The sequence below is a fragment of the Lupinus angustifolius genome, unplaced genomic scaffold, assembly GCF_001865875.1.
Source record: "Lupinus angustifolius cultivar Tanjil unplaced genomic scaffold, LupAngTanjil_v1.0 Scaffold_27_20, whole genome shotgun sequence".
Lineage (NCBI taxonomy): Eukaryota > Viridiplantae > Streptophyta > Magnoliopsida > Fabales > Fabaceae > Lupinus > Lupinus angustifolius.
The window spans coordinates 15,238-37,683 of record NW_017720471.1 but is presented as its reverse complement, the minus strand read 5'-3'; the positions used below and the strand labels follow the sequence as shown (position 1 = coordinate 37,683).

The 22,446-nt window shown below is 35.4% G+C and overlaps 1 protein-coding gene across 1 annotated transcript; it reads right to left on the bottom strand.

Moving 5' to 3' along the window:
• Positions 1–16,769: 16,769 nt before the first annotated feature.
• LOC109338505 (post-GPI attachment to proteins factor 3-like) lies at positions 16,770–22,117 on the bottom strand. The gene is made up of 5 exons (XM_019575765.1): positions 21,802–22,117; positions 18,925–19,186; positions 18,632–18,828; positions 17,943–18,130; positions 16,770–17,254 (listed from the first exon to the last, which is right to left on the bottom strand). Exons 1-5 carry the CDS (start codon positions 21,906–21,908, stop codon positions 16,968–16,970), a joined length of 1,041 nt encoding a protein of 346 aa, XP_019431310.1. The 5' UTR covers positions 21,909–22,117; the 3' UTR covers positions 16,770–16,967.
• Between the last annotated feature and the right edge of the window lie 329 nt (positions 22,118–22,446).

Sequence of the window (22,446 nt, the reverse complement as noted above, 5' to 3'; positions counted from 1 at the left end):
TGAATGTCACCATTATAGTGAGAAGAAAAAGGTGAAGGTGGGTGCCCTAGAATTTAAGGAGTATGCTATGGTATGGTAGGACCAGATCCAAAAAGAGAGAATGAGATATGGTGAGGAAGTAATAAACACTTCGGGAGAGTTGAAGAGGGTAATCAGGAAGAGATTTGTTCCCTAGTTCTTACCAAAGGGATGGGCACAATAAATTACAGAGGCTAACTCAAGGAGGAAAATCAGTTGATGAGTACTTCAAGGAGATGGAGCTGGCCCTACTTAGGTCCAACTTCCATAAGGACCGAGAAGCTACAATGGCTCGGTTCCTACATGGGTTGGACCCTGAAATTCAGAACATTGTGGAGCTGCAGCCTTATGTTGAGTTAGATGACCTTGTCCAAAAGGCCATCAAGGTAGAACAACAACTCAAGAGGAGGAAGTCTAAGTACTCTTATAATTCAACAACCAAGTATCCATCAAATACTTGGAAGGACAAATCTAAGAATGAGGGCAATGCAACAAAAGATAGTGGCCTTAGCTCTAAAGAGGTCGTGGGGGCAGCCAAGTCCCAAGGCAAGCAGCCCCTTGATCCAAATCAAATAAGCTGAGACATAAAGTGCTTCAAATGTTTGGGGCGTGGCCATATTGCTTCTCAATGTCCTACGAGAAGAATTATGATGGTCCTAAATGGAGACATTAAGTCTCAATCTGAGACATCTAGCGATGAGGAACATGATAGTGAGGGTGATCTTAATATGCCCGATGGTGATATACTCATGGTTAGAAGGCTCCTTGGGAGTCAAAACCGCGATCATGAGGAAATCAAAGAGAAAACATATTCCATTCTCGCTGCCTTGTACAAGGTAATATATGTACCCTCATCATTGATGGAGGTAGTTATGCTAGCGTGGTTAGTACAAGAATGGTGTCTAAGTTAAATCTTAACACCAAGGCACACCCAATATCATATAGGTTGTAATGGCTTAGTGATATTGGGGAGGTAGTCGTAAATAAACAAGTTGAGGTTCCTTTTACTATTGGAAAATATGAGGACATAATCCTTTGTGATGTGGTCAACATGGAGGCCAGCCATATGCTTTTGGGCAGACCATGGAAGTATGATAAGAATACTACCCATAAGGGACGTTCTAATAAGTACACATTTATGCATAATAATCATAAAATGCTCTTATCACCCTTGTCTCCAAAACAAGTGAGTGATGATCAGCATAGTCTGAAAGAAAAGATAGACCAAGAGAAAAAGGAGGCCACAGCTGAAACCCTAGTCAAAAAGAATGATTGAAATGATCCTAAGAAAAGCTATTTTGTCACAAAAGGTGAAGTAAAACATGCCTTGATCATAAGGCAGCCCATGTACTTACTTTTGTGCAAGAGCTTTTGCTTAAATAGCATGGCTATTGAAAAGGCTTCTATGCCTCAATTTTTGAAATATTTCTTGAATGAGTTAAATGATGTATTCCCTGAAGAAGTCCCTAGTGGTCTTCCACCTTTGAGGGGCATTGAACATCATATTGACTTGATTCTTGGTGCATCATTGCCCAAAAGGCCTGCCTATAGGAGCAATCCTCAAGAGACTAATGAAATTCAAAAACAAGTCGAGGAGTTTATGCATAAGGGTTGGGTTCAAGAAAGTCTAAGTCCTTGTGACATCCTAGTACTCCTAGTGCCAAATAAAAATGGAGCCTGGAAGATGTGCACTAACTGTAGGGCCGTGAACAACATCACGGTCAAATATAGACATCTCATTCCTAGATTGGATGATCTCCTAGAAGAATTACATGGGGCCTGCATCTTCTCAAAAGTGGATTTGAAGAATGGGTACCATCAAATTCGGATTAAGGAAGGGGATGAGTGAAAAACAGCTTTCAAAACAAAATATGGCTTGTACGAGTGGTTGGTAATGCCTTTTGGCTTAACCAATGCACCAAGCACATTCATGAGGCTGGTGAACCACGTTCTAAGAGATTTCCTTGCGAAATTTGTTGTAGTGTACTTCGATGACATCCTTATATATAGCAAGAGTCTTGATGAACATTATGAACACCTAAAAAGTGTTTTGCTTATATTAAGGAAAGAGAAGTTATACGCTAATCTTGAGAAGTGCAACTTCTGTGTTGATCACGTGATATTCCTTGGTTTCATAATCAGTTCTAATGGAGTACACGTAGATCCTGAAAATATAAAATGCTTATATTAAGGAAAGAGAAGTTATACGCTAATCTTGAGAAGTGCAGCTTTTGTGTTGAATTACGTGATATTCTTTGGTTTCATAATCAGTTCTAATGGAGCACATGTAGATCCTGAAAAGATAAAGGCTATCCAATAATGGCCCACTCGAAATAGCACCATGGATATAAGGAGTTTTCATGGCCTTGCAAGTTTTTATAGAAGGTTTGTCAAGGACTTTAGTACCTTGGCTGCACCTCTAAATGATGTGGTCAAAAAGAATGTGGAATTCCATTGGGGTGATATGCAAGAAGAAGCCTTCAAAAGGCTAAAAGAGAAGCTCATACACGCTTCAATATTGAGATTACCAAACTTTGCAAAATCCTTTGAAATTGAGTGTGATGCTTCCAATGTTGGAATTGAGGGTGTTCTAATGTAAGATGGGCATCTTATTGCATGTTTTAGTGAGAAGTTGGGGCGAGTTGCCCTTAACTACTCAACATATGATAAGGAGCTTTATGCCCTAGTGAGGGCCTTACAAACTTGGCAACATTATCTATTGCCCAAAGAATTTTTTATTCATAGTGGTCATGAGTCACTTAAATATTTAAAAGGACAAGGCAAGCTCAACAAGAGACATGCCAAGTGGATGGAATTTTTAGAGCAACTCCCTTATGTGGTTAAACACAAGAAGGGAAAAGCTAATGTGGTGGTTGATGTCTTATCAAGAAGGGATGCTTTAATTGCTACCTTAGAGACCAAGCTCTTAGTTCTCGAATGTGTGAAGGGCTTGTACGAACATGGCCCTGATTTTGGTACACCATATGCCAAGTGTATGAATTCAGCCCATGAGGGTTATTTTAGGCATGAAGGGTTTCTTTTTAAAGACAAAAGACTTTGTATTCCTAAGAGTTTTATAAGGGATTTACTTTTTAGATAAGCCCATGAAGGGGGGCTGATGGGTCATTTTGGTTCCCAAAAGACCATTGATATATTGCATCATCACTTTTATTGGCCTCATATGAGGCGTGATGTTCAACTTTTATGTGAAAAATGCATTACTTGCAAACGGGCTAAGGCCAAGGCCATGCCTCATGGACTTTACACTCCATTGCCCATCCCTGATTCACCATGGATAGACTTATCTATGGATTACGTGATTGTTTTACCACAAACTAAGAGTGGCAAAGATTCAATTTTTGTTGTATTGGATAGGCTTTCTAAAATGGCTTATTTAATACATTGCGAAAAAATTAATGATGCTTGTCACATTGCAGGGTTATTCTTCAAAGAAGTGGTAAGACTATATGGCTTACCAAGGAGCATAGTGAGTGATAGGGATGCCAAATTCCTAACTCACTTTTGGAGAGCTCTTTGGGGGAAGCTTGGCACAAAGCTTCTCTTTTCTACCACATGTCATCCTCAAATAGATGGGCAAACTGAAGTGGTAAATAAGACACTCTCTACCTTATTGAGGGTTGTCCTAAAGAAGAACTTAAAGGCATGGGAAGAGTGCCTTCCACATGTGGAGTTTGCCTACAACAAGGCAACTCATAGTGCAACAAAACATTCACCATTTGAAATTGTTTATGGTTTCAATCCACTTAACTCCCCTTGATTTATTGCCTTTTCCAGGAACATCCTTGCTGAAACATAAAGATGGCAAAGCCAAGGCTGAGTATGTGAAGAAGCTACATGAAAAGGTGAAAGAGCAAATTGAAAAGAGAACTAAGAGTTATGCAAGATCAGCTAACAAGGGAAGAAAGGAAGTCATCTTCGAACTAAGAGATTGAGTCTGGATCCATATGAGAAAAGAGAGATTTCCATCTCAAAGGAAATCAAAGCTTCAACCTAGAAGAGACGGCCCTTTTCAAGTCTTGGAAAGGATCAACAACAATGGATACAAGTTGGACTTACCTAGTGAGTATGGAAATATTAGTGCTACTTTCAATGTGACTGACTTGACCTTCTTTAATATAGGTGATGAAAATGATCATTCGAGGTCGAATTCTTTCAAAGAAAGAGGGGATGATGTAAACCCATTGGGACATAACATCATTGAAGACCCTTTACATGGCTTAGGAGGACCTATGACTAGAGCTAAGACCAAAAAGGCCCAAGAAGCACTTCAGCAACTCATATTCTCCACCATGAAAACAAGTGCATATGGGACCAAACATGAAGAGAAGGCTTTAATTTGCATAAGTCTTAAAGAAGAGCTCAAGGAAGGACACAGCCTAAGGGACCCACCTTGATCTCTTTAGTTCTTACATTAGTAATTAGGACCATAAATAAGTGGCAAGTTGTCTTAACCCACACTAGATTAGGACTTTTATTTATCATGTCTTAATTTGATGCATTTATCTTAATTGAGTTTATTTCTTTATGTAGGACTCCATGGCCATGAAGTAGAAATGAAACAAAGGAGACAAGGAGATAAAGCATGTGATGTCTACACGACTAAAAAGAAGGAGATAAGGCGTGTTGGTGGAAGAAGATATAATATAGCACAAAGAAACACCACACGGCTAGAAACAAGGAAGAATCAAATCTCAAAATGTCGAATCTAATTTTGGCTAACAACCTAATTCAAGGAGGCCTTATTATGTGAAGATTAAGGAAGGAGTTCCCTCAATCCAAACCATCAAATCATTTTGGCCAAGAGCAAAACCGTGAAGATTAGAATAGATATATAAAGATTAGATTATCTTTCCATGCTTTTGATTATGGCATATCAACCTAAGTTTTACTCTATATATAATCGTGCATAGATCATTAATAAAGTAGATTGAATTTTATTTGAATAACCATTGTTAGTGAGTTTTTCTCCTAGCTCCTTGACTAAGTCAAGAACCCTTGTTCTGATCAAGAGTGTCATTCTCTTGTGGTGAACTTCACAAGGCTTATCAAACATTCTATTGTTTGTGGTGCCCTACCATTCCTAATCCTTTTCCATATTCTCAAACAAATTACCAAACACTCAACCAAAACAACATCACCAAACCGTGCACACTTCCATCCATACACAACCGCCATACACCAGTTCATTCCATCCACAATCAACTTCATAATTCATCATCCATCAAACTCCAAACCAAGGAGATTCATTCCATTCACATACGTGCATCAATCTTCATTCCAATTTATTCATTCTACAAGAAACTCATCAAATTCTACAAATCTTACAAGCAAGTAAACAAAGCCAACCGAGGCACATACAAGGATAATAATCCTTCAACACAAAAGAACAAACACAATACCAATCATCAAGCAATCAAAAAGGACTTTTACAAGAAATTATCCTTCAACAAAGGCAATCCACAAAGAGGTTGTCATCACTTATTGTAAGCTCTAGTGGCATGAGCCATAGGCATAACCCTAAAATAATTGTTCTATAAATAAGGCTCATAGTTTCTTTTAATTGCACACTCCTTAAGTTGGCCTGATACGAGACCTGATAACATGGTCCCACATATGTGAAACCTGGTGGGTGGAGAGGTGTGGCATATGGTCCTACAATAGAGACTGGAGGATTTCCCATAGTACTATTCTCTTATTGCGAGGTCAACATTATCTTCAGGATTTCGTCCACTTGTTCTTTATGCTCTGCTAACTCTAACTTATTGTGTTTGGTTCTTTCTTTATTCACCATAAATCTCTATTAAAGTCGTGTGTGGTAGGGATGCTTTGAATCAATAATGATTAAATCTAAGCAACGAGTAATTTTTATCAAAGTAAATAAAATAATGTTTGATTTTCTTGCAGAGGGGGTTTATGTTTATTAATTTATCAATTGATGAATGAATACATGAATGATTGAGAATGCAATTTAATACCTATGATTTTGGAATGTATGAATATGCAAATATGAACTACATGTGATGATGCAAAGGAATGTATGTACGGAGAAATAGATAAATAATTTGATGAATGTTTGAATGATGAATTTCTTTTTTATTGAATACGTGTGTGCATGAATGAATAAGTGAATGAATGATATGCATGCACATAATGTTTAATTATGCTAATGCATTTGTATGCCCCCTAGGGTCGAGATCCCTATTTTGAGCGATAGATCATTCAATACAAAATATAATGTGTCAAGATGGATTGACAAATATCATAGAATTCAGTCTATCCTAGACAAGGAAGGGATGTCCCATGTTCCCCCTTGTTAAAAAACACCCTTAGGACGATGGTCCCACCAAGGATCTCTATTTTGTATGAAAACTGTCATATTTATGGCATAGAGATATCAAAATTCAACAATATCATATATCATTTAGGCTTGGGTGACGTTGACGTCACCTTATTGAAGAGACAAAATCACAATTATTGATAAAAGACAAGGGAATGGAAATGATATGTTTCATGTGTCCTACATGAGGTACACTTTACACGGATTTTGGAGCATCTAAAGTCCAGAGTCCTACTATAAGGTACTAGGGTATGTTTAAAGTGGATTTCAAGAAAATTTATAGACTAGCTCAAAAGAAAGAAACCAAATCTCATGGACTAGAAACGAGAATATATTAATTCTTCAAGCGCCTAACTCACAATACTAAAAATAATTTGGATGGTGCATCATGTTAATATCATATATGAGACAAGGTCCTGACAGAGCATGTGTATGTGAGGATGCAAGTGCACAAGGTGTTAATGTGTGTGGAAAATCATACAAACCTTTATTATAAAAAAACAAAATATTCACCCCAAAAGCTACAAAAAGGATGGTGAATTAGTATGTACAATTAATTGATTAAAGTGGATAAATATATTATTAAAACAAAATGATTACTTAGATTCGTACAATCATCTGTGGGCCTAACTCTCTTAAGATAATGATCAACAGTAGAGTCACCAATTGTTGCAACTTGATTATCGATTGATCATCGGTTATACAACTTATGAAGATTTAAGATTCAATTTCAACCTCCTTGAAATAATTCGGATTTATCACCATGTTTTTCCTGTCAAAATCTAGAAAACTACATTTATTGCTCAATTTGGAAAATATGCTCATTAAATCAAAATTTTGAGTTCAAGAGTCAATTATGAATCAAATTCTCTCGTATTAAAATGTTATTCTCACTAATTATATGAACTAATTGTACCCTTAATTTATTTGATTAAAAATTTAAATATTAAAAAAGGGAATAAAATATATTTTTTATTATTGTGTCTAACAATAGTTTATCTTATTCCTATATATATTCATAGGCACAATAGCAAAATGAAGACTAATTAGTACGGAGTAAATAATTGAGTTATGAGTTGGTTAGGTTTTTATTAAAGAAATAATTTTATTAATGGAAAGGAAATAATAACTATATTGGTATGAACCATTTCTCAACTAGAAGTATAAAGTGAGACACGACACAAACTACAACCTTACTATTAAATTCTCAAAAATAATTTTATTAATTAATTATTAAAGGATTTATTTTAATTAAAATGAAATTAATAACAAAAAATATCACATTGGTTGTCAACAACTTGTCACTTCGAGACATAGCAGACACAATACTAACGACTACAATGATTTCTCGAATTGAAGCTAAGAGTAAGATACAGCAGGAGTTGTACCTTACTATTAAAGTCCCAAAAAGTAATTGATTAATTAAAATTTTATAAGTTAGATAAAAAGGATAAGAGTAAAGATGCAACATTGGTCATGATCCATCTCCGAGTCTTAGAAAATGACAAAGGCAATACTAGTGACCACGTGCGTTCTAAACTTGGGTCAGGAGAAAAGATACACCATGAGCCATAATCTCCATTTTCAGGGGAGCATATCGGTTGTCTCACTTTTTGTACTACTCCATGTATCATCACTTCTGATTGGTTGAAAAAAATTATTTAAGTTAAAATTGCAATTATTAAATATTTTTCTGACCAATCATATTTCCTAGCACATGAAATGGCACAAAGGGGTAAGACAACATATATGTACCAATTTTTTGGTAGTACCAATGGTGTCCCCTCACCTTTTTGTAATCATTAAAGCTTCAAATAAATTTTAATTTTTTTTATAAATTACTTAATTTACTTTACTTATAAGAATTACTTTCATTACTTCGGTTATTTAATTTTACTATTTTAATCATTATAATCTATTACTAATTATTGACATTACCAACTATTTCATTTAAATATTAATATTAATTACTTATAATATAATGAAAACTTTCATCAACAAAATATTAAAAGAAATGGAAATAAACTAAAAAGGTAAAAGAGAAGGGTATCTGAAATGGGCCATGTGGCATTGTCGGATGCACATATGAAGCGCAAATAGAGAAGCTGACAAACGGGACATGTGCCTACACATCCTAGGAATCGTGGAGAACCAAGAAAAAAATAAGAGCACACACAAAATTCGATGAATAATTGTGACTTTGATACTGATGTGTCTTGTGTGGCGCAGAAATAGATGTGACAAAAGTTTTTTATGTTTTCATATCAACCCTTTGAAAATAAAGTATTTCCTCGTATGAGAAAACTTATTTCCTTCAGTTAGTATAAGTATGATACGTTTATTGTTTTGTTTAGTTTTAGAAATATTTTTGTTAAAAATGATTAAATATGATACATATCATGATTTCAGTTGCGAGAGCATATAACTTATCTCCTTACACTAGGAGATACTTTATTCTCAAATGATTTTGCCTTGTAATAAATAACATACTTCATTTAATTTCTCATTAATTATCATACTAATATGTTTAGATATTTGGTAAAACATTATTGAAAATATAGAGGTATACAAAAAATTTGGTATAAATGATTTGGATTCGAATGAAGCAAGGCAGCTTGTAGAACTGGCGCGATGAGTTGAATTGTGATACAGAAAGTCGCACAACTATGGCATCAAAATGATTGGCTAATGATAAACAAATTATTACAACACAAAAATCAAGGTGTTTTATGAACCAAGATCCTCTGTCCCAAAAGTTTCATGTCCTCATGTCCCAAGCCAATCATATCTCACCAAATTACATAAAAATGTTATTTTATATATTTTTTAATTTTCTTTTCAAGTATGTGTAAAATTTTCATTGGATTGGGACACAATGACATACCAAAAAGTGGGACAGCTAATCCCTATTCTTGTTTTCTTTGCCTTTTTTGGTTAGTTTTTTTTTGCTCTTTTTTCCATGTTTTCTCTTGTCGAATTTTCCATTGGATTTTCAATTGCTTTTTCGTGGGTTTTTTTAGCTAATGAATTTGATTTTCACTCTCTTGTTTATAGCAAAGTTTTGTAACGGCAGTATTAATTAACTTATTATTAAGATAAAATTGTTTGTAATCAATGGTTTTATTGATGATTCAAAATTAATTCATCAAAAACAAATTTCTCTATAACCAAATGTTTTATTAATGATTTTGAATTAATTAAAATAAACTAAAGTTAAATAAATATTTTACAGTTTCTGATTTAAAAATGTACAGTCAAATATGAGAAATTGGTTTCACGACATCTAAAATTTGATTTCTATGATAAAATAATTTTTACAAACAATAGTAAAAATATTTTATGTAACTTCATAAATGTCTTAAATACACTTTTCAACTTTTTATATTTTTGAAATTTTTATATTTTTTATCTACAAAAATAAACCGCATAAAATTGGGTCACATAAGGTATTGTTGGATTTCCGATAAGAGCTCTTGAACTGCTCTTGTCTTTTCCAAAACATCCTCATATTCCTATGAATCCAAATACCACTCCAACACAAGAATACATGACATATTTTTTTGGTTCTGCTAAATGCATTGATAGAGTAACTAAGTCATATTCTACAAGCAATGGGCATTCAATCCAATACATCATACATTATAGAAGTTCTCTAGACCAACCACACTGAAAAATAAGTGAGCATGGCATTCATCATGACCTAAACATGAAGCATGGTCTGTTTCTATTCCTGCAAAGTTGAACCTATACATCCTGCCTCTAGTCAGTAACTTTTTCCTTATATCCAACCAGCATATACAAATAATGTTGATTATATAGCATGTGTTGTGCAATGACTCATATATCTATATAACAACAATACAAGTTATGGATTTGGATTGATGTAAAGGGGTTGGGGTAGAGGGTTATATATTTATGTTATGTAAACCTAATGTAACAAGGAGAAGAATAGTCAAACACTAATCATAATTCTCTAATAATACATAGTGGTAGCCTCTCAACGCTCTCAGGGACGTAGGCACCTCGTTACCAAATCCTTGTGTTATTCTCTTTTCTCTATATTCTTTTATTATTTAATTGCTCGCTTGTTCCCAACAATTGCTATTAAATGACTTTTAACTCATGTGCGAAATTTGAGGTGGAGAAGTTCGATGGAATAGGTAATTTCAGATTGTGGCAAAGGAGGGTTAAGGATATGTTGGCTCAACAAGGTCTATCAAAGATGCTGCGTGAGAATAAACCAGATGGTTTGGATCAACTGGATTGGGAAGAGTTGAAGGAGAAGGCTGCAGGAACCATACAGCTCTGTCTATCAGATGAGGTGATGTATCATGTTATGGATCTGACATCACCAATAGAGGTATGGGAGACATTAGAGAAGTGGTTCATGTCCAAGTCTCTAACAAATAAGTTGTATTTGAAACAAAGACTCTATGGCCTAAAGATGCAGGAAGGTGATGATTTGCAGCAACATCTTAACAATTTTAATCAAGTGATCAATGACTTGCAAAAACTTGATATGAAGGTTGGTGATGAGAACAAAGCAATAATATTATTGTGTTCTTTGCCAAATTCATATGAACACTTGGTGACAACATTGACATACAGGAAAGACTCAATCAAATTGGATGAGATCACATATGTACTTTCGTCCTACACTCAAAGAATACAAAATGTAGGTGAAGGGTCTCAGGGTGATGGTCTGTATGTGAAAGGGAGCCAAGCGCGTGGGAGAAGATAAGGCAGGGAAGGTCCTTCCAAAGGAAAAAGACCAAATTCCAGGGGTAGAACACCAGTAGAGTGCTATAAGTACAAACAGACTAGGCATTACAAAAGGGATTGTCCCAATGAATGAAGTCATAGCAAGCCGGTGGGAAAGATGGAGTATATACATTTGCAAATATTGTACAGAAAGATGACTCTAGTTACAATAGTGAAGTTGATCTATTATCTGTATCATCAAATCATAGTATAGATGAGTGGAAACTTGATATTGGTTGTTCCCACCACATGACATCGAACAGAGAATGGTTCACCACATATAGGGCAGACAATTTTGGTTTCGTGTATCTTGGAAATAATAAAGCATGTGGAATTATTGGCATGGGAGAAATCAGAATTCTAATGAATGATGGTGTAATAAAGATGTTATATGAGATTAGGCACATACCAGATTTGAAAAAGAATTTGATTTCTTTAGGGACATTGTAGGCCAAAGGATTTAGCTATAAAGCTAATAGGAACAGTGACATTCTTCGAGTATGAAAATGTGATCTAACTGTGATAAAGGGTAAGAGGACTGTTGGGAACACTTACAAGTTGTTAGGGAGAATAGTTGTAGGTGGAGTTGTTGGAGTTACTGGGGTGGCTGAAAAGATTTCAATAGATTCAGACCATGGTGGTACAAAATTATGGCACATGCGTTTGGGTCATATTAGTGTGTATGGCATGACAGAACTATGCAAAAGAGGACTGTTGAGGGGAGACAGCAAATGCAAACTAGATTTGTGCAAGTATTGTGTGCTTGGGAAGCATACACGAGTTAGTTTCAAGGCTGCACAACATAGGACTCGGGTTATTCTAGACTATTTCCACACTGATATATGGGGATCCAGTCGGGAAGCATCCCTAGTAGTTTCTAGGTATTTTGTTACCTTCGTTGATGACTTTTATCGCAAGGCCTGAATATATTCTCTGAAGCATAAGTCAGAAGTCTTTGCCAAATTCAAGGTTTGGAAGGCAGAGGTAGAGAACCAGACTGGTAGAAAAATCAAATACCTGAGGTCAGACAATGGTATGGAGTACAAAGACTCACAGTTTCAGAAATTATGTGAGGAACATGGTATTCAGTAAAAAAGACTCTTCAACAAAAGGGTGTTGCAGATAGGATGATAAAACTCTTACAGAGAGGGCCAGATGTATGAAACTAAATGTTGGACTTTCTAAAGGATTTTGGGCATAAGCACTTAGTATGGAATGTTATGTCATCAATATATCACCACGGGCTTCATTGGATGGAAAAGTTATAGAAGAAATATGGACAGGTAACCCAGTCAATTATAATATGTTACGCATATTTAGTTGTCCTGCTTATGTACATATACCTAATGATGAATGATCTAAACTTGATCCTAAGTCAAAGAAGTGTATCTTCATTAAATATACCAAAAGTGTGAAGGGGTTCAAGTTCTAGAATCCAGTTTTCAGAAAGGTCGTGTTGAGCAGAGATGAAGTGTTTGATAAAGATATCATGTTGAAACAGTCATTTTTGACAGAGGTGCCCAGGTCAAATGGAGATACTTTGGGGTCAAATATGATTCATGTGAGCAATGAAATGGTTCAGGTAAATAAAGGCAATGAACCATGCACTAGTTGAAGTCAAGAATATGATGATTCTTAGACGGAGAGTCCAGGTGTGCAGGAGTATCTACTTGCTAGAGACATGGATAGGTGTCCTATCAAACCTCTAGAGAGATATGGCTTTATGGATATGGCTTTAGTTGTTCTCCATATGAGTTCAGGAGATCCATGTAGCTTTCAAGAGGTTATAAACAGCCAGGAGAAAGAACAATGGATGAGTGTCATGATGGAGGAGATGGAGTCTCTACAGAAAAGCCAAACTTGGGAGCTTGTCTCATTGCCCCGAGACAAGCATGCAGTTGGGTGCAAGTGAGTGTACAATAGAAAGCCATCAGTATCAGAAAAAGAATGGGAAAAGTTCAAGGCTCGTCAAGTAGCAAAAGGGTATTCACAACAGAAGGGGATCGAGTACAATGAAATTTTCTCCCTAGTGGTGAGACACACTTCTATCAGGGCAGTGCTTGCCTTGGTAGCTAGTTGGGATATGCACTTAGAACAGATGGATGTGAAGACTACCTTTCTCCATGGTGAATTAGAGGATAAAATTTATATGACACAACTAGAAGGGTTTAGTGCAGCTAGATAGAGTCACTTGGTTTGCAAGTTGAAGAAGTCTTTATATGAGCTGAAGTAGTCTCCCACATAGTGGTACAAGTGGTTTGACACTTATATGTTGAAGCTTGGTTACAAATGATGTGAGTATGATTGTTGTGTTTATGTGAGAAGCTTTGATGATAGTTCTTTTATTTTCTATTACTTTATGTTGATGATATGTTGATTGCTACTAATCATTTGAGTGATATCAATGAGATGAAAGTCATGCTAGGTAAGGAGTTTGATATGAAATATTTAGGGGCTGCTAAGATGATTCTCGGGATGGAGATTCACAGGGATAGGGGAGCTAGAAAGCTATGGCTCTCCCAGCAAAGCTATGTTGAAAAGATCTTAGAGATATGAGCAATGCTAAAGTAGTGAGCACTTCATTGAAAAATCACTTCAAGTTTTCCCTTGATTAGTGTCCAAAGACAGATGAAGAGAAGAAGTACATGTCAAAGGTTCCATATGTCAGTGTAGTGGGTTGCTTGATATATGTTATGATTTGTACTAGACCGGACTTGGCACAAGCAGTTAATCAAGTATGCAAGTACATGCCGAAACCAGGGAATTAGTTAAATGGATTTTCATATATTTGAAGGGGACTATAGGTTTCAGTATCATGTTTGGCAGCCAACAGATTAAGCCTTTAGTTATTGGTTATGTTGATTCGAACTATGCATGAGACTTGGATGATAGAAGGTCCACAACGGGGTTCGTCTTCACCCTTGCAGGTGGACTAATTATGTTGAGATAATCAGTTCAGTCTGTTGTTGTTATGTCCACAACTGAAGCAGAGTATATGGTAGCTGGTGAAGCTTCTAAGGAAGCCATATGGCTTATGAGGCTGGTAAATGAGTTAGATATTGAGCAAGGTGAAGTTCTGTTGCATTGTGGCAATTAAGTGCTATCTTCTTAGCAAAGAACAAGGTGTATCATGCTAGGACCAAACATATTGATGTGAGATTTCACAAGATAAGAGAGTTGGTATCTTGTGGACAGATACTATTCCAGAAGGTTCACACTTTAGAAAACGCAGCTGATATGTTAACCAAGCCGGTTACCGTGGACAAATTCATGCATTGCCTAAGCTTGCTGAACATTCACTGATGTTAGACTTTGGAGCGCCCCCAATCCAATGGCGGAAGATGGAGATTGATGATATTCGTCAAGGTGAAGATTGTTGTGCAATGACTCCTATCTCTAGATAACATTAATACAAGTTATGGGTTTGGGCTGATGTAAAGGGCTTGGGGTAGAGCGCTATATATTTATGTTATGTAAACCTAATGTAACAATGAGAAGAATAATCAAACACTAATCTTAATTCTCTAATAATACGTAGTGGTAGTTTCTCAAAGCTCTCGGGGACGTAAGCACAATTGGCCGAACCTCGTTACCAAATTATTGTGTTATTCTCTTTTCTCTATACTTTTTTATTATTTGATTACTCGTTTGTTCCTAACAACTTGCAACAATTCTAAATGACACGACCCAATAATTGCTACAAAAAAGCAAATTCCAACAAATAATGATGAAGGATGTTAAACATTACCAAGTAATCGGTCCAGGGTAAGGAGGTAGAGGTATTGGTACCAATTAGCTATTCATAAGCAGAGAAGATGGGGTGTGATTACCATTTTATTCATGGTCCAATTCTCTCCCTGGAAGCCAGTAGCTAGACTTTGCCTAACTTTTATGGTGTTCCTCCAATGCTGAACTAGTGTCTTGTGATAGATCATAGGACCAGAAACCTTGAAACTCCACAGGGATACCATTCACCCATCTTACCCAAAGAGAGTCTTCTTTGGATGCAACAGGCCAACAATATTTTCCAAGTGGAGCCTGGTTTCATATGCTAGAAATTTTTACATTTCGCCCTCCTTTGACTTTTTGTGACATATTATCCAATGCTCCCAAAGTAATATGATTTCCTGCAAACTCTCTCAACATGTTGTATAATTGATTGAGTCACCATAACAATGTTAGCCCAATAGTTTTGGATAGTTATTGGGCATGCATTTTCATCTTGCCTCAATCAGATAGAGATCATCTATTCCTAGTAGTGTCTCATTTCATATTCAAAGTCAATCATATATTGACATATGAATAAAAGAAATTTTAAAAATAAAAACTAATAAAAAGTAACACTCTATTGGCTTGGGAAAGGTAATCCATGTCCACCTCAATCAGTGGAAGAAGTCCGTAATAATATTTTATGGAGCCGAACTTCTAGTGGCAAGCACATTGCTCTGGGTTCTGCGAGGATTTATGTAATAGGAAATTCAATGGGGGATTGAACATAAAGAAAAGCCGATTTGGAACCAAGCAGCTTAGCAGCCATAGGGAAATATAGTTGGGCAATAGCTCACAAAGCTGATTCCTTATGGATCAATGCAATATATTTCAAAGGGATAGATTTTTTAAATATGATTCAAACTAACTCACAAATAAATAGCTAATATAATTATATTAAAATATATAAGGTCTAAATATTAATTAGAAATTTCTAACAAAATAGGTTTGTCTTTTAAAATGAGCAGTTTTCTGTTTTGGTTATTGCGAAGCCGCCTTGGAAGTGTAGTGGAAAATACTTAACACTTTTCGTCATCATGATGGAATGTTGTAAAGGAAGTTTTGTAATAATTATGTAAAATCTGATCAAAACCAAGTACATATATCATGTAAGTATGGTTAATTCCGTTGTTAGCATAAAAATGGAGACCCCCAATTGAGGATTGGATTAAATTGAACTCGACGACTCTTTTTGTCTCATGAAGATGCTTCACAATGTGGGGAACTATCGATGACAGTATGGGATCATTCATTTTCTGCACACTCAATGAAGCTTGAAACCTGGTCTACTATGCAATATTCAGAGCTGTGGGGAATTTTCATGAGATGATAATTGACTACCAAGATTGTAAGCATATTTTCATAGGCTAACCAGGTGATGGATGCATTAGCCAACTTTGGTCACTGTCTTAATTGTGATATGAGAGTTTTTGATGTTGTTCCTGCTTTATTTCTTTGAGTTTGTAAGCTGATGTAGTTGTTACCCTCTTCTTTAGAGGTGTTTATTTTTAGTGTTTGATTTTCATTAGGGCTTTTGCCCCTTCCATTGATAAAAAGTAAATATATAAAAGAGGTAGAAGCAAATGCAATAATCAGGCATTGGTCTAGTATATTGGACCTCATTGGACCCCAGATCAAAGGGTTAAAAATTCGATTTCTAATAACGACACTTATTGAGAGAGACAAGCATGTACCCCTAAAAGAATTAGTTCATTATCAACGGGGTGAGAGGATATCCTTAGTTAAATAAAAAATGTCAAGTTCAAAAACAAAACGTCAACAGGCGCTCTCACAAGTCACAACGCTAGAGGTAGGTGTAATAATCCATCCCTTGTTATTGTTTTAACAAGGGTTGAGGTTGTGATAGAAAAGGCGTGTGCAATTTTAATTTTCACTAACAATGTATCCATCATAAATGAGGAAAAGTTACAAAAATCAAAAGCATAGAAACCATCGTGATAAGCATTTCAAATAAATGCCTAAACACGAGGAAAATGAAAGTTTGATGTACATATCAAAAAAATAGAGCATATGGCATGTTCTTATGTCCAATGAGTCAACACTATTTTACCTTCTTAAGATAATATGAGGTTCTAAACTCAGCATCATCCCTTATAAAACTCCACCAAAGGAATGCAAGAGGAATGGTTGTTGCATGCCATAAAGCATGAGCATCCACATATCCCTTGTAAGGTGGGAAATCAAATATTTGCAAGACCATAGCTAGGCATTCTCCCACCACCACCACGAATAATTTCCATCGTGACGGATGGCTGGAAACAGCAGCCCAAATTGCCCAAATAAGAAACTGGCAAACAGCCATCGTCGCACAAACTTTCATGTTCAAACCTGTAAAAAACAGCAAATTGTGAACTCACTCCCGAAGAACAGTGCACCAAAAGAACAGTTTGGAGAATCTAGAAGTGAAATGAGCACAGTATGTTCATCGGGTTTCTGTAGACACATGTTAAAGAAGATAAGGGTTGGTTATGTTTGGGAAAACATTCTGTTTTTATTAATAATTAAAAGTATGCTATCTCTTTTCATTTTGTTTCCTGTTTTCACTGTTTCCTTTAAAAATCTTTGAAAGCAAGAAACAATATGGAAAAAGGTGACATACTTGTAATTATTAAAGAAAACAAGAACATATACCAAACACAGATTCTTCAAGGAACCAGCAAGTTATTTGCATAAGATACAATGATCACAATACCAAGGACAAAATCAATGGCAATGATGAAAGGGATAACAAAAATAGACGAAACCAAGAAATAGTAGAAAAATAAGTTACTGCAGTTCCATCCCAAATAATTGTCCGGGTGAATTGCATCCTTTTCAATTTCAGCAGTCAATAAAATTTATAAGATGCATGATTCAACAGACATTTCATTTTAATAACGAAATATAACTATAAGCAAGTAGTAGAAATTCAAACACAGGATGAGTTGTCACAAAAGCAATAAAGAGAGCAGAAACCCTACTTCTTTAAGGAACTTAAAAGTTATAAGCTACATAGAAATTAAAAGTAAAAGATTACCATAAGCAAAGTCATAGAAATTCAGGTACAGGATATGAGTTGTCACAAAAGCAACCAAGGGAGCAGAAATCATGACTCTTGTAGCTTCATCCTTCACATTAAAAGCTCGCAGTATTGATTGAATGAGGGTATATCCAAGTAAGGCCACAGCAGAAGAGCAATCCAGCTTCTCTGTTAATTCTACATGCCTATAGATAAAGAGGTTTCAAATACACGTCAAAACCCAAAAAATAGAAGGTTAAATTATAATAAGTTATAATTGCAGACCCCCTCTCCTTTTTATGATATATAAAATTTTGAACAAAGCAATGAAAATTGACAAAGATCCCTTGTAATGATGTATGATGTTATTAATATTGAAGATATCAGGAATCTGTTTCTTTCTTTATCAATTGAATGAAATCAATGAATGTTTCTGGCCATGGTGATTGTGAAGTATACATAGAATAGGCCAACCATATTTAATGTATACTTTCTTTATATCAAAATGGGTCTTGTGATGCAGTATAGATATTTTATGATGGTGTTTTTCTGTCCACGAAATGTGGGAAAATCAATGTTAAGGCATCAGGGAGAAACATCACGTGTGCTTCAAGGGAAAATACATCAACAGTGATCCATGACTTATGTACACCCCAAGTTCCCAAACCATAAAGGCCTAACAGGTAATCACAAAGAAAACAACTTACCTACTATGAAAAACAACACTCCATAACCATGAATTCATACATAGGATTCCATAGATGTGCCACAGCCCAGTGTACTCATAGTATGTCTTCTTATCAGGCCTCAAAGGCAACTTATAGTACACAAGAATGAAGAAGGAAATCCAGCCATGAAACTGTATAGCAAGATTAAGGGCAGAGAGAGAAACAGCCACGGGTTCCTGAAAACAAATGCAACATATCCATGCAATATTGAGACACCAAAACTGACTTAACATATTACAACTAAACTTTCTATAGGAGATTCGTGAAATAACCTGAATCCCAGAAACACGCTTAAATGGCCATTTTCCATGATACTTGACAGGCCGAGCGCCATCTTTTGTTCTTTCTTCTTCTCTAGATAGCATGCAGTGATACCGACAGTCAGTGCGGCAGTCCCATTGTTTCCACCTCAGGTAGAGAGGTTCATGCATATACCATGGACCATCAATTGGTTTTCCATCTGATGAGAATTTACAATGTTGAAAGCATCTATCGCCTACACATCCAGTTTTCTCACACTGTTCCACACAATCTCTGAAATTTAATAATGACAACCAGAACTGATCATATAGCAGCACAGAGAATGAGATAACTATATTGCTGTCATTTTGATAATGAAGTACATAATAATACCAGCAGTAATTTAGTGTTAGCATACATGTCACTGCTAGATAATTCCTATCAGCACCAACATTTTCTCAAATGGAGTATGTATGATGTGCACAAGTTTAAACACCAGGAACTTTGAAGTATTAATATTGTTAAAAACTTTGTAGAAATTAATTAAAAGGATAAGAGTGACTAATTTGAAATTTTGAATAAAAGTATTGATGCCACATAAGCACAGTGGCATGATTTCAATTGATAGTAAGATAACAAATGCCTCCATCCCAAGGAAGGGAAGAAGCTGCAAGAGCACAATCACAATGTTAAAAAGCAAGATACTTGCTCTTTCATCTAACTGTGTTAGATAAAGCTAATGATACTGAAAATAATTCCAAGTATGAACATTATCTAGCATAAGGAAGCTCCTGATTTTTCGAACTTAGAAGTATGAGCCTTGTGCAAGATGTGATGATAACAAAACCCAAGGCAAGCTTCAAACAGGAGCAATAAAGGCATTGATACTAATCCTTCTCCAGTCCAATAATTCAAATATAGGACATAAGCAATACAAAAAAGTTATAAGACTTAGTCATTAAAAGAAACTTATAAGACTCGGGCATTACAAATTATATTGAAGCTGACATACAATCTCATTCAATTCAAGATATTTCTTCTTTGGAATCAGAGGTCTCAGCGCTACCATCTTAACCTCGAAGCCAGAAAAGATCAGTCTTCATAACCTTCAAGTATACAGGCCTATATAGTGCTGTGATCTCAAATTTGATTATTTATTTGGATAAAAGAAGTCGTGTGATGTCCTGACATGATATTAATTATTACATAATGAAAATAACAAGGTAAGCGAATAATTATTATATCAATATTTGCAACGCTACCATCATAGCTCAAGAATTAATGAAGAAATGAGTCCAACTATGAATGCCACTCCAGTTAGTAATAAAACCATTCAGGCATGATACTTTATTTATGAGAAGTTTATGTTTCATTGATTACATTGTATTTATAAAAAAACACCTTCATGAAAAATTTAAATGTTGTAAATGCTCTAAGCTCACACATATGTTTAAAAAATTGCTGGTTTTCATTTCAGGAGATGATTGACTAATTACAAGGTATGGAAAGTGAACATGAGATGGAAAGGTCTTTTGGAGCACTGTTTTCAATCTACCCTTGGAAGCTATCGAAAATTAGGAAGATTAGACCAAGATCTTAGAGGATCTAATTTCAGTGAACAATTGATTGGGGAGATTTTATTAAGCCAAGAGGTGATATTGGCTTTAACAATCATGACTCTTGAGAGAAAAGGCATTGGTCATGTTGCAATATATTGTTTTTATGTTGACAGATTTATTCAAGCAAGTTCTTTATGTTTGGCTAGGTGAAAATAAGAACTGTACTAAACCTTTTACGCTCTTTGTTAAAAACAATCATTTCTAAAAAATAAACGCACATGATTGCTTAGTAGTAATGGATGTGGGAAGAGGAAAAATGGCGGCAATGAATCTACACTCTTCATGGTTAAACAGTAGCAACTAAATAGTTATGAAACACAAAGCACTCCAACTGTTTTCTTGAATATCCATTTTGTAAAGATCCATATTGCATATTAATATCACACGAGTTCTGACAGGTTATGACTGCCATCATCCTAGCACACATTTCAAATTCAAAACTAAGATAAACCCAAAAAACATCTTATGTGTAAAATAAAAGCATGAGTGCATCATAATTCATAACCATACAAATTGTTCCAAACAAAAAAATATGATATATCTCGTTCAAAAAAATTCCCATTGATTTACCAGTTACCACTATCTTCAATTGTTGGAGAAAAGAAAATAATTTCCGCCACACTAGCACTCTACGGTAACCTTTCATAGATATTATATGCCAGAATGGTACGAGACAGAAGATATGTGTCCGTTCTACGCTGTACTATCCTAGTAGAACAGAACATGATTGAAGGATTAAAAAGTGGAACATTTTGGTTCCACTTTTGAAGTGGAACCAAAGAAAATGGAGCCGAATTCCAGGGAACTTTGTTCTGTGCTGTTTATCCATGCGCTAAACACTACCTATTTTGAACATAACATAAAAAGTGCCCACTGCACATATGCAAGCATTGAATCTTCTAGAAATCATCAGAATCAGGAGTAATTACACACAAACATTGAAACACTCAATATAACAACTAAAAATTAATTCATATATCATAAGATTACATTATATCGAAATAATTAATTTAATTTCACACTCCATTCATTGAACAAAAAAACTCTAAAACCTAAATGTCTGAAAAACACAAATCATATGCAGGCATTGAGATTCCTAGAACCAACCACACAATTCAAGTAACTATCATCTTAAAAATTCCAAGGCTATTGAACACAATCTTCCTAGTTTCTGAAAATTCGAAGTTTCATTTTTATGGTACCAATAATATTAACTATCAAGGCATCAATTCCAAGTTTCAGTTTCCATACAGTGAAAATATCGAATTCATGTGAAAGAGAGAAGCTCACATGTAAAGCGGATCGTCGGCGCCGTCGGTGGCGGCGAGGGGGCGGAGGAGGAGGAAGCAGAGGGCGATGAGGGGCAAGAGAGAGTGAAAGGGAGGCATCGGATTCATATGGAAGCGAAGTCAAATGGGGGAAAGGAATAAGAAGGTGAATTTTCCGGCGATGATTGACGGCGAGTTTTGCATTGACGGTGGTAGTTGTTATCGGGAGTGAGTCAACTCGGAGCGAGTTGGGATGGGGAAATGTGTCTCGAAAGAAGAATGTGATGATGATATCTCAGCGGATTTGCCGTGCCACATGCTCTCTTCACCATTCATATTTTATAATTATTAGTTATTTTGGGACAAAAAGATTATTTCTGTAACTTTTTGAATTTTGGAAATTATTTTGACTCTTATTATAAATTACACTCATATTGGATATTATTTTAACTCACCTTTGAGGTTTTTTGTATTAACTTATTTTTTTTACTTTTTAATTAATCAAATTAATTCACAGAAAAATTATAATAATTAAAGAGAGTATTCACCCTTATTTTATTAGATTTACGTTATTAATTATTCTCATCTCAATTATTTATCAAGCTTACTGTAATCTATAAGTTACTAGTAATCTTGTCAACACCCTTCTTTGCTCTCTTTATAGTAA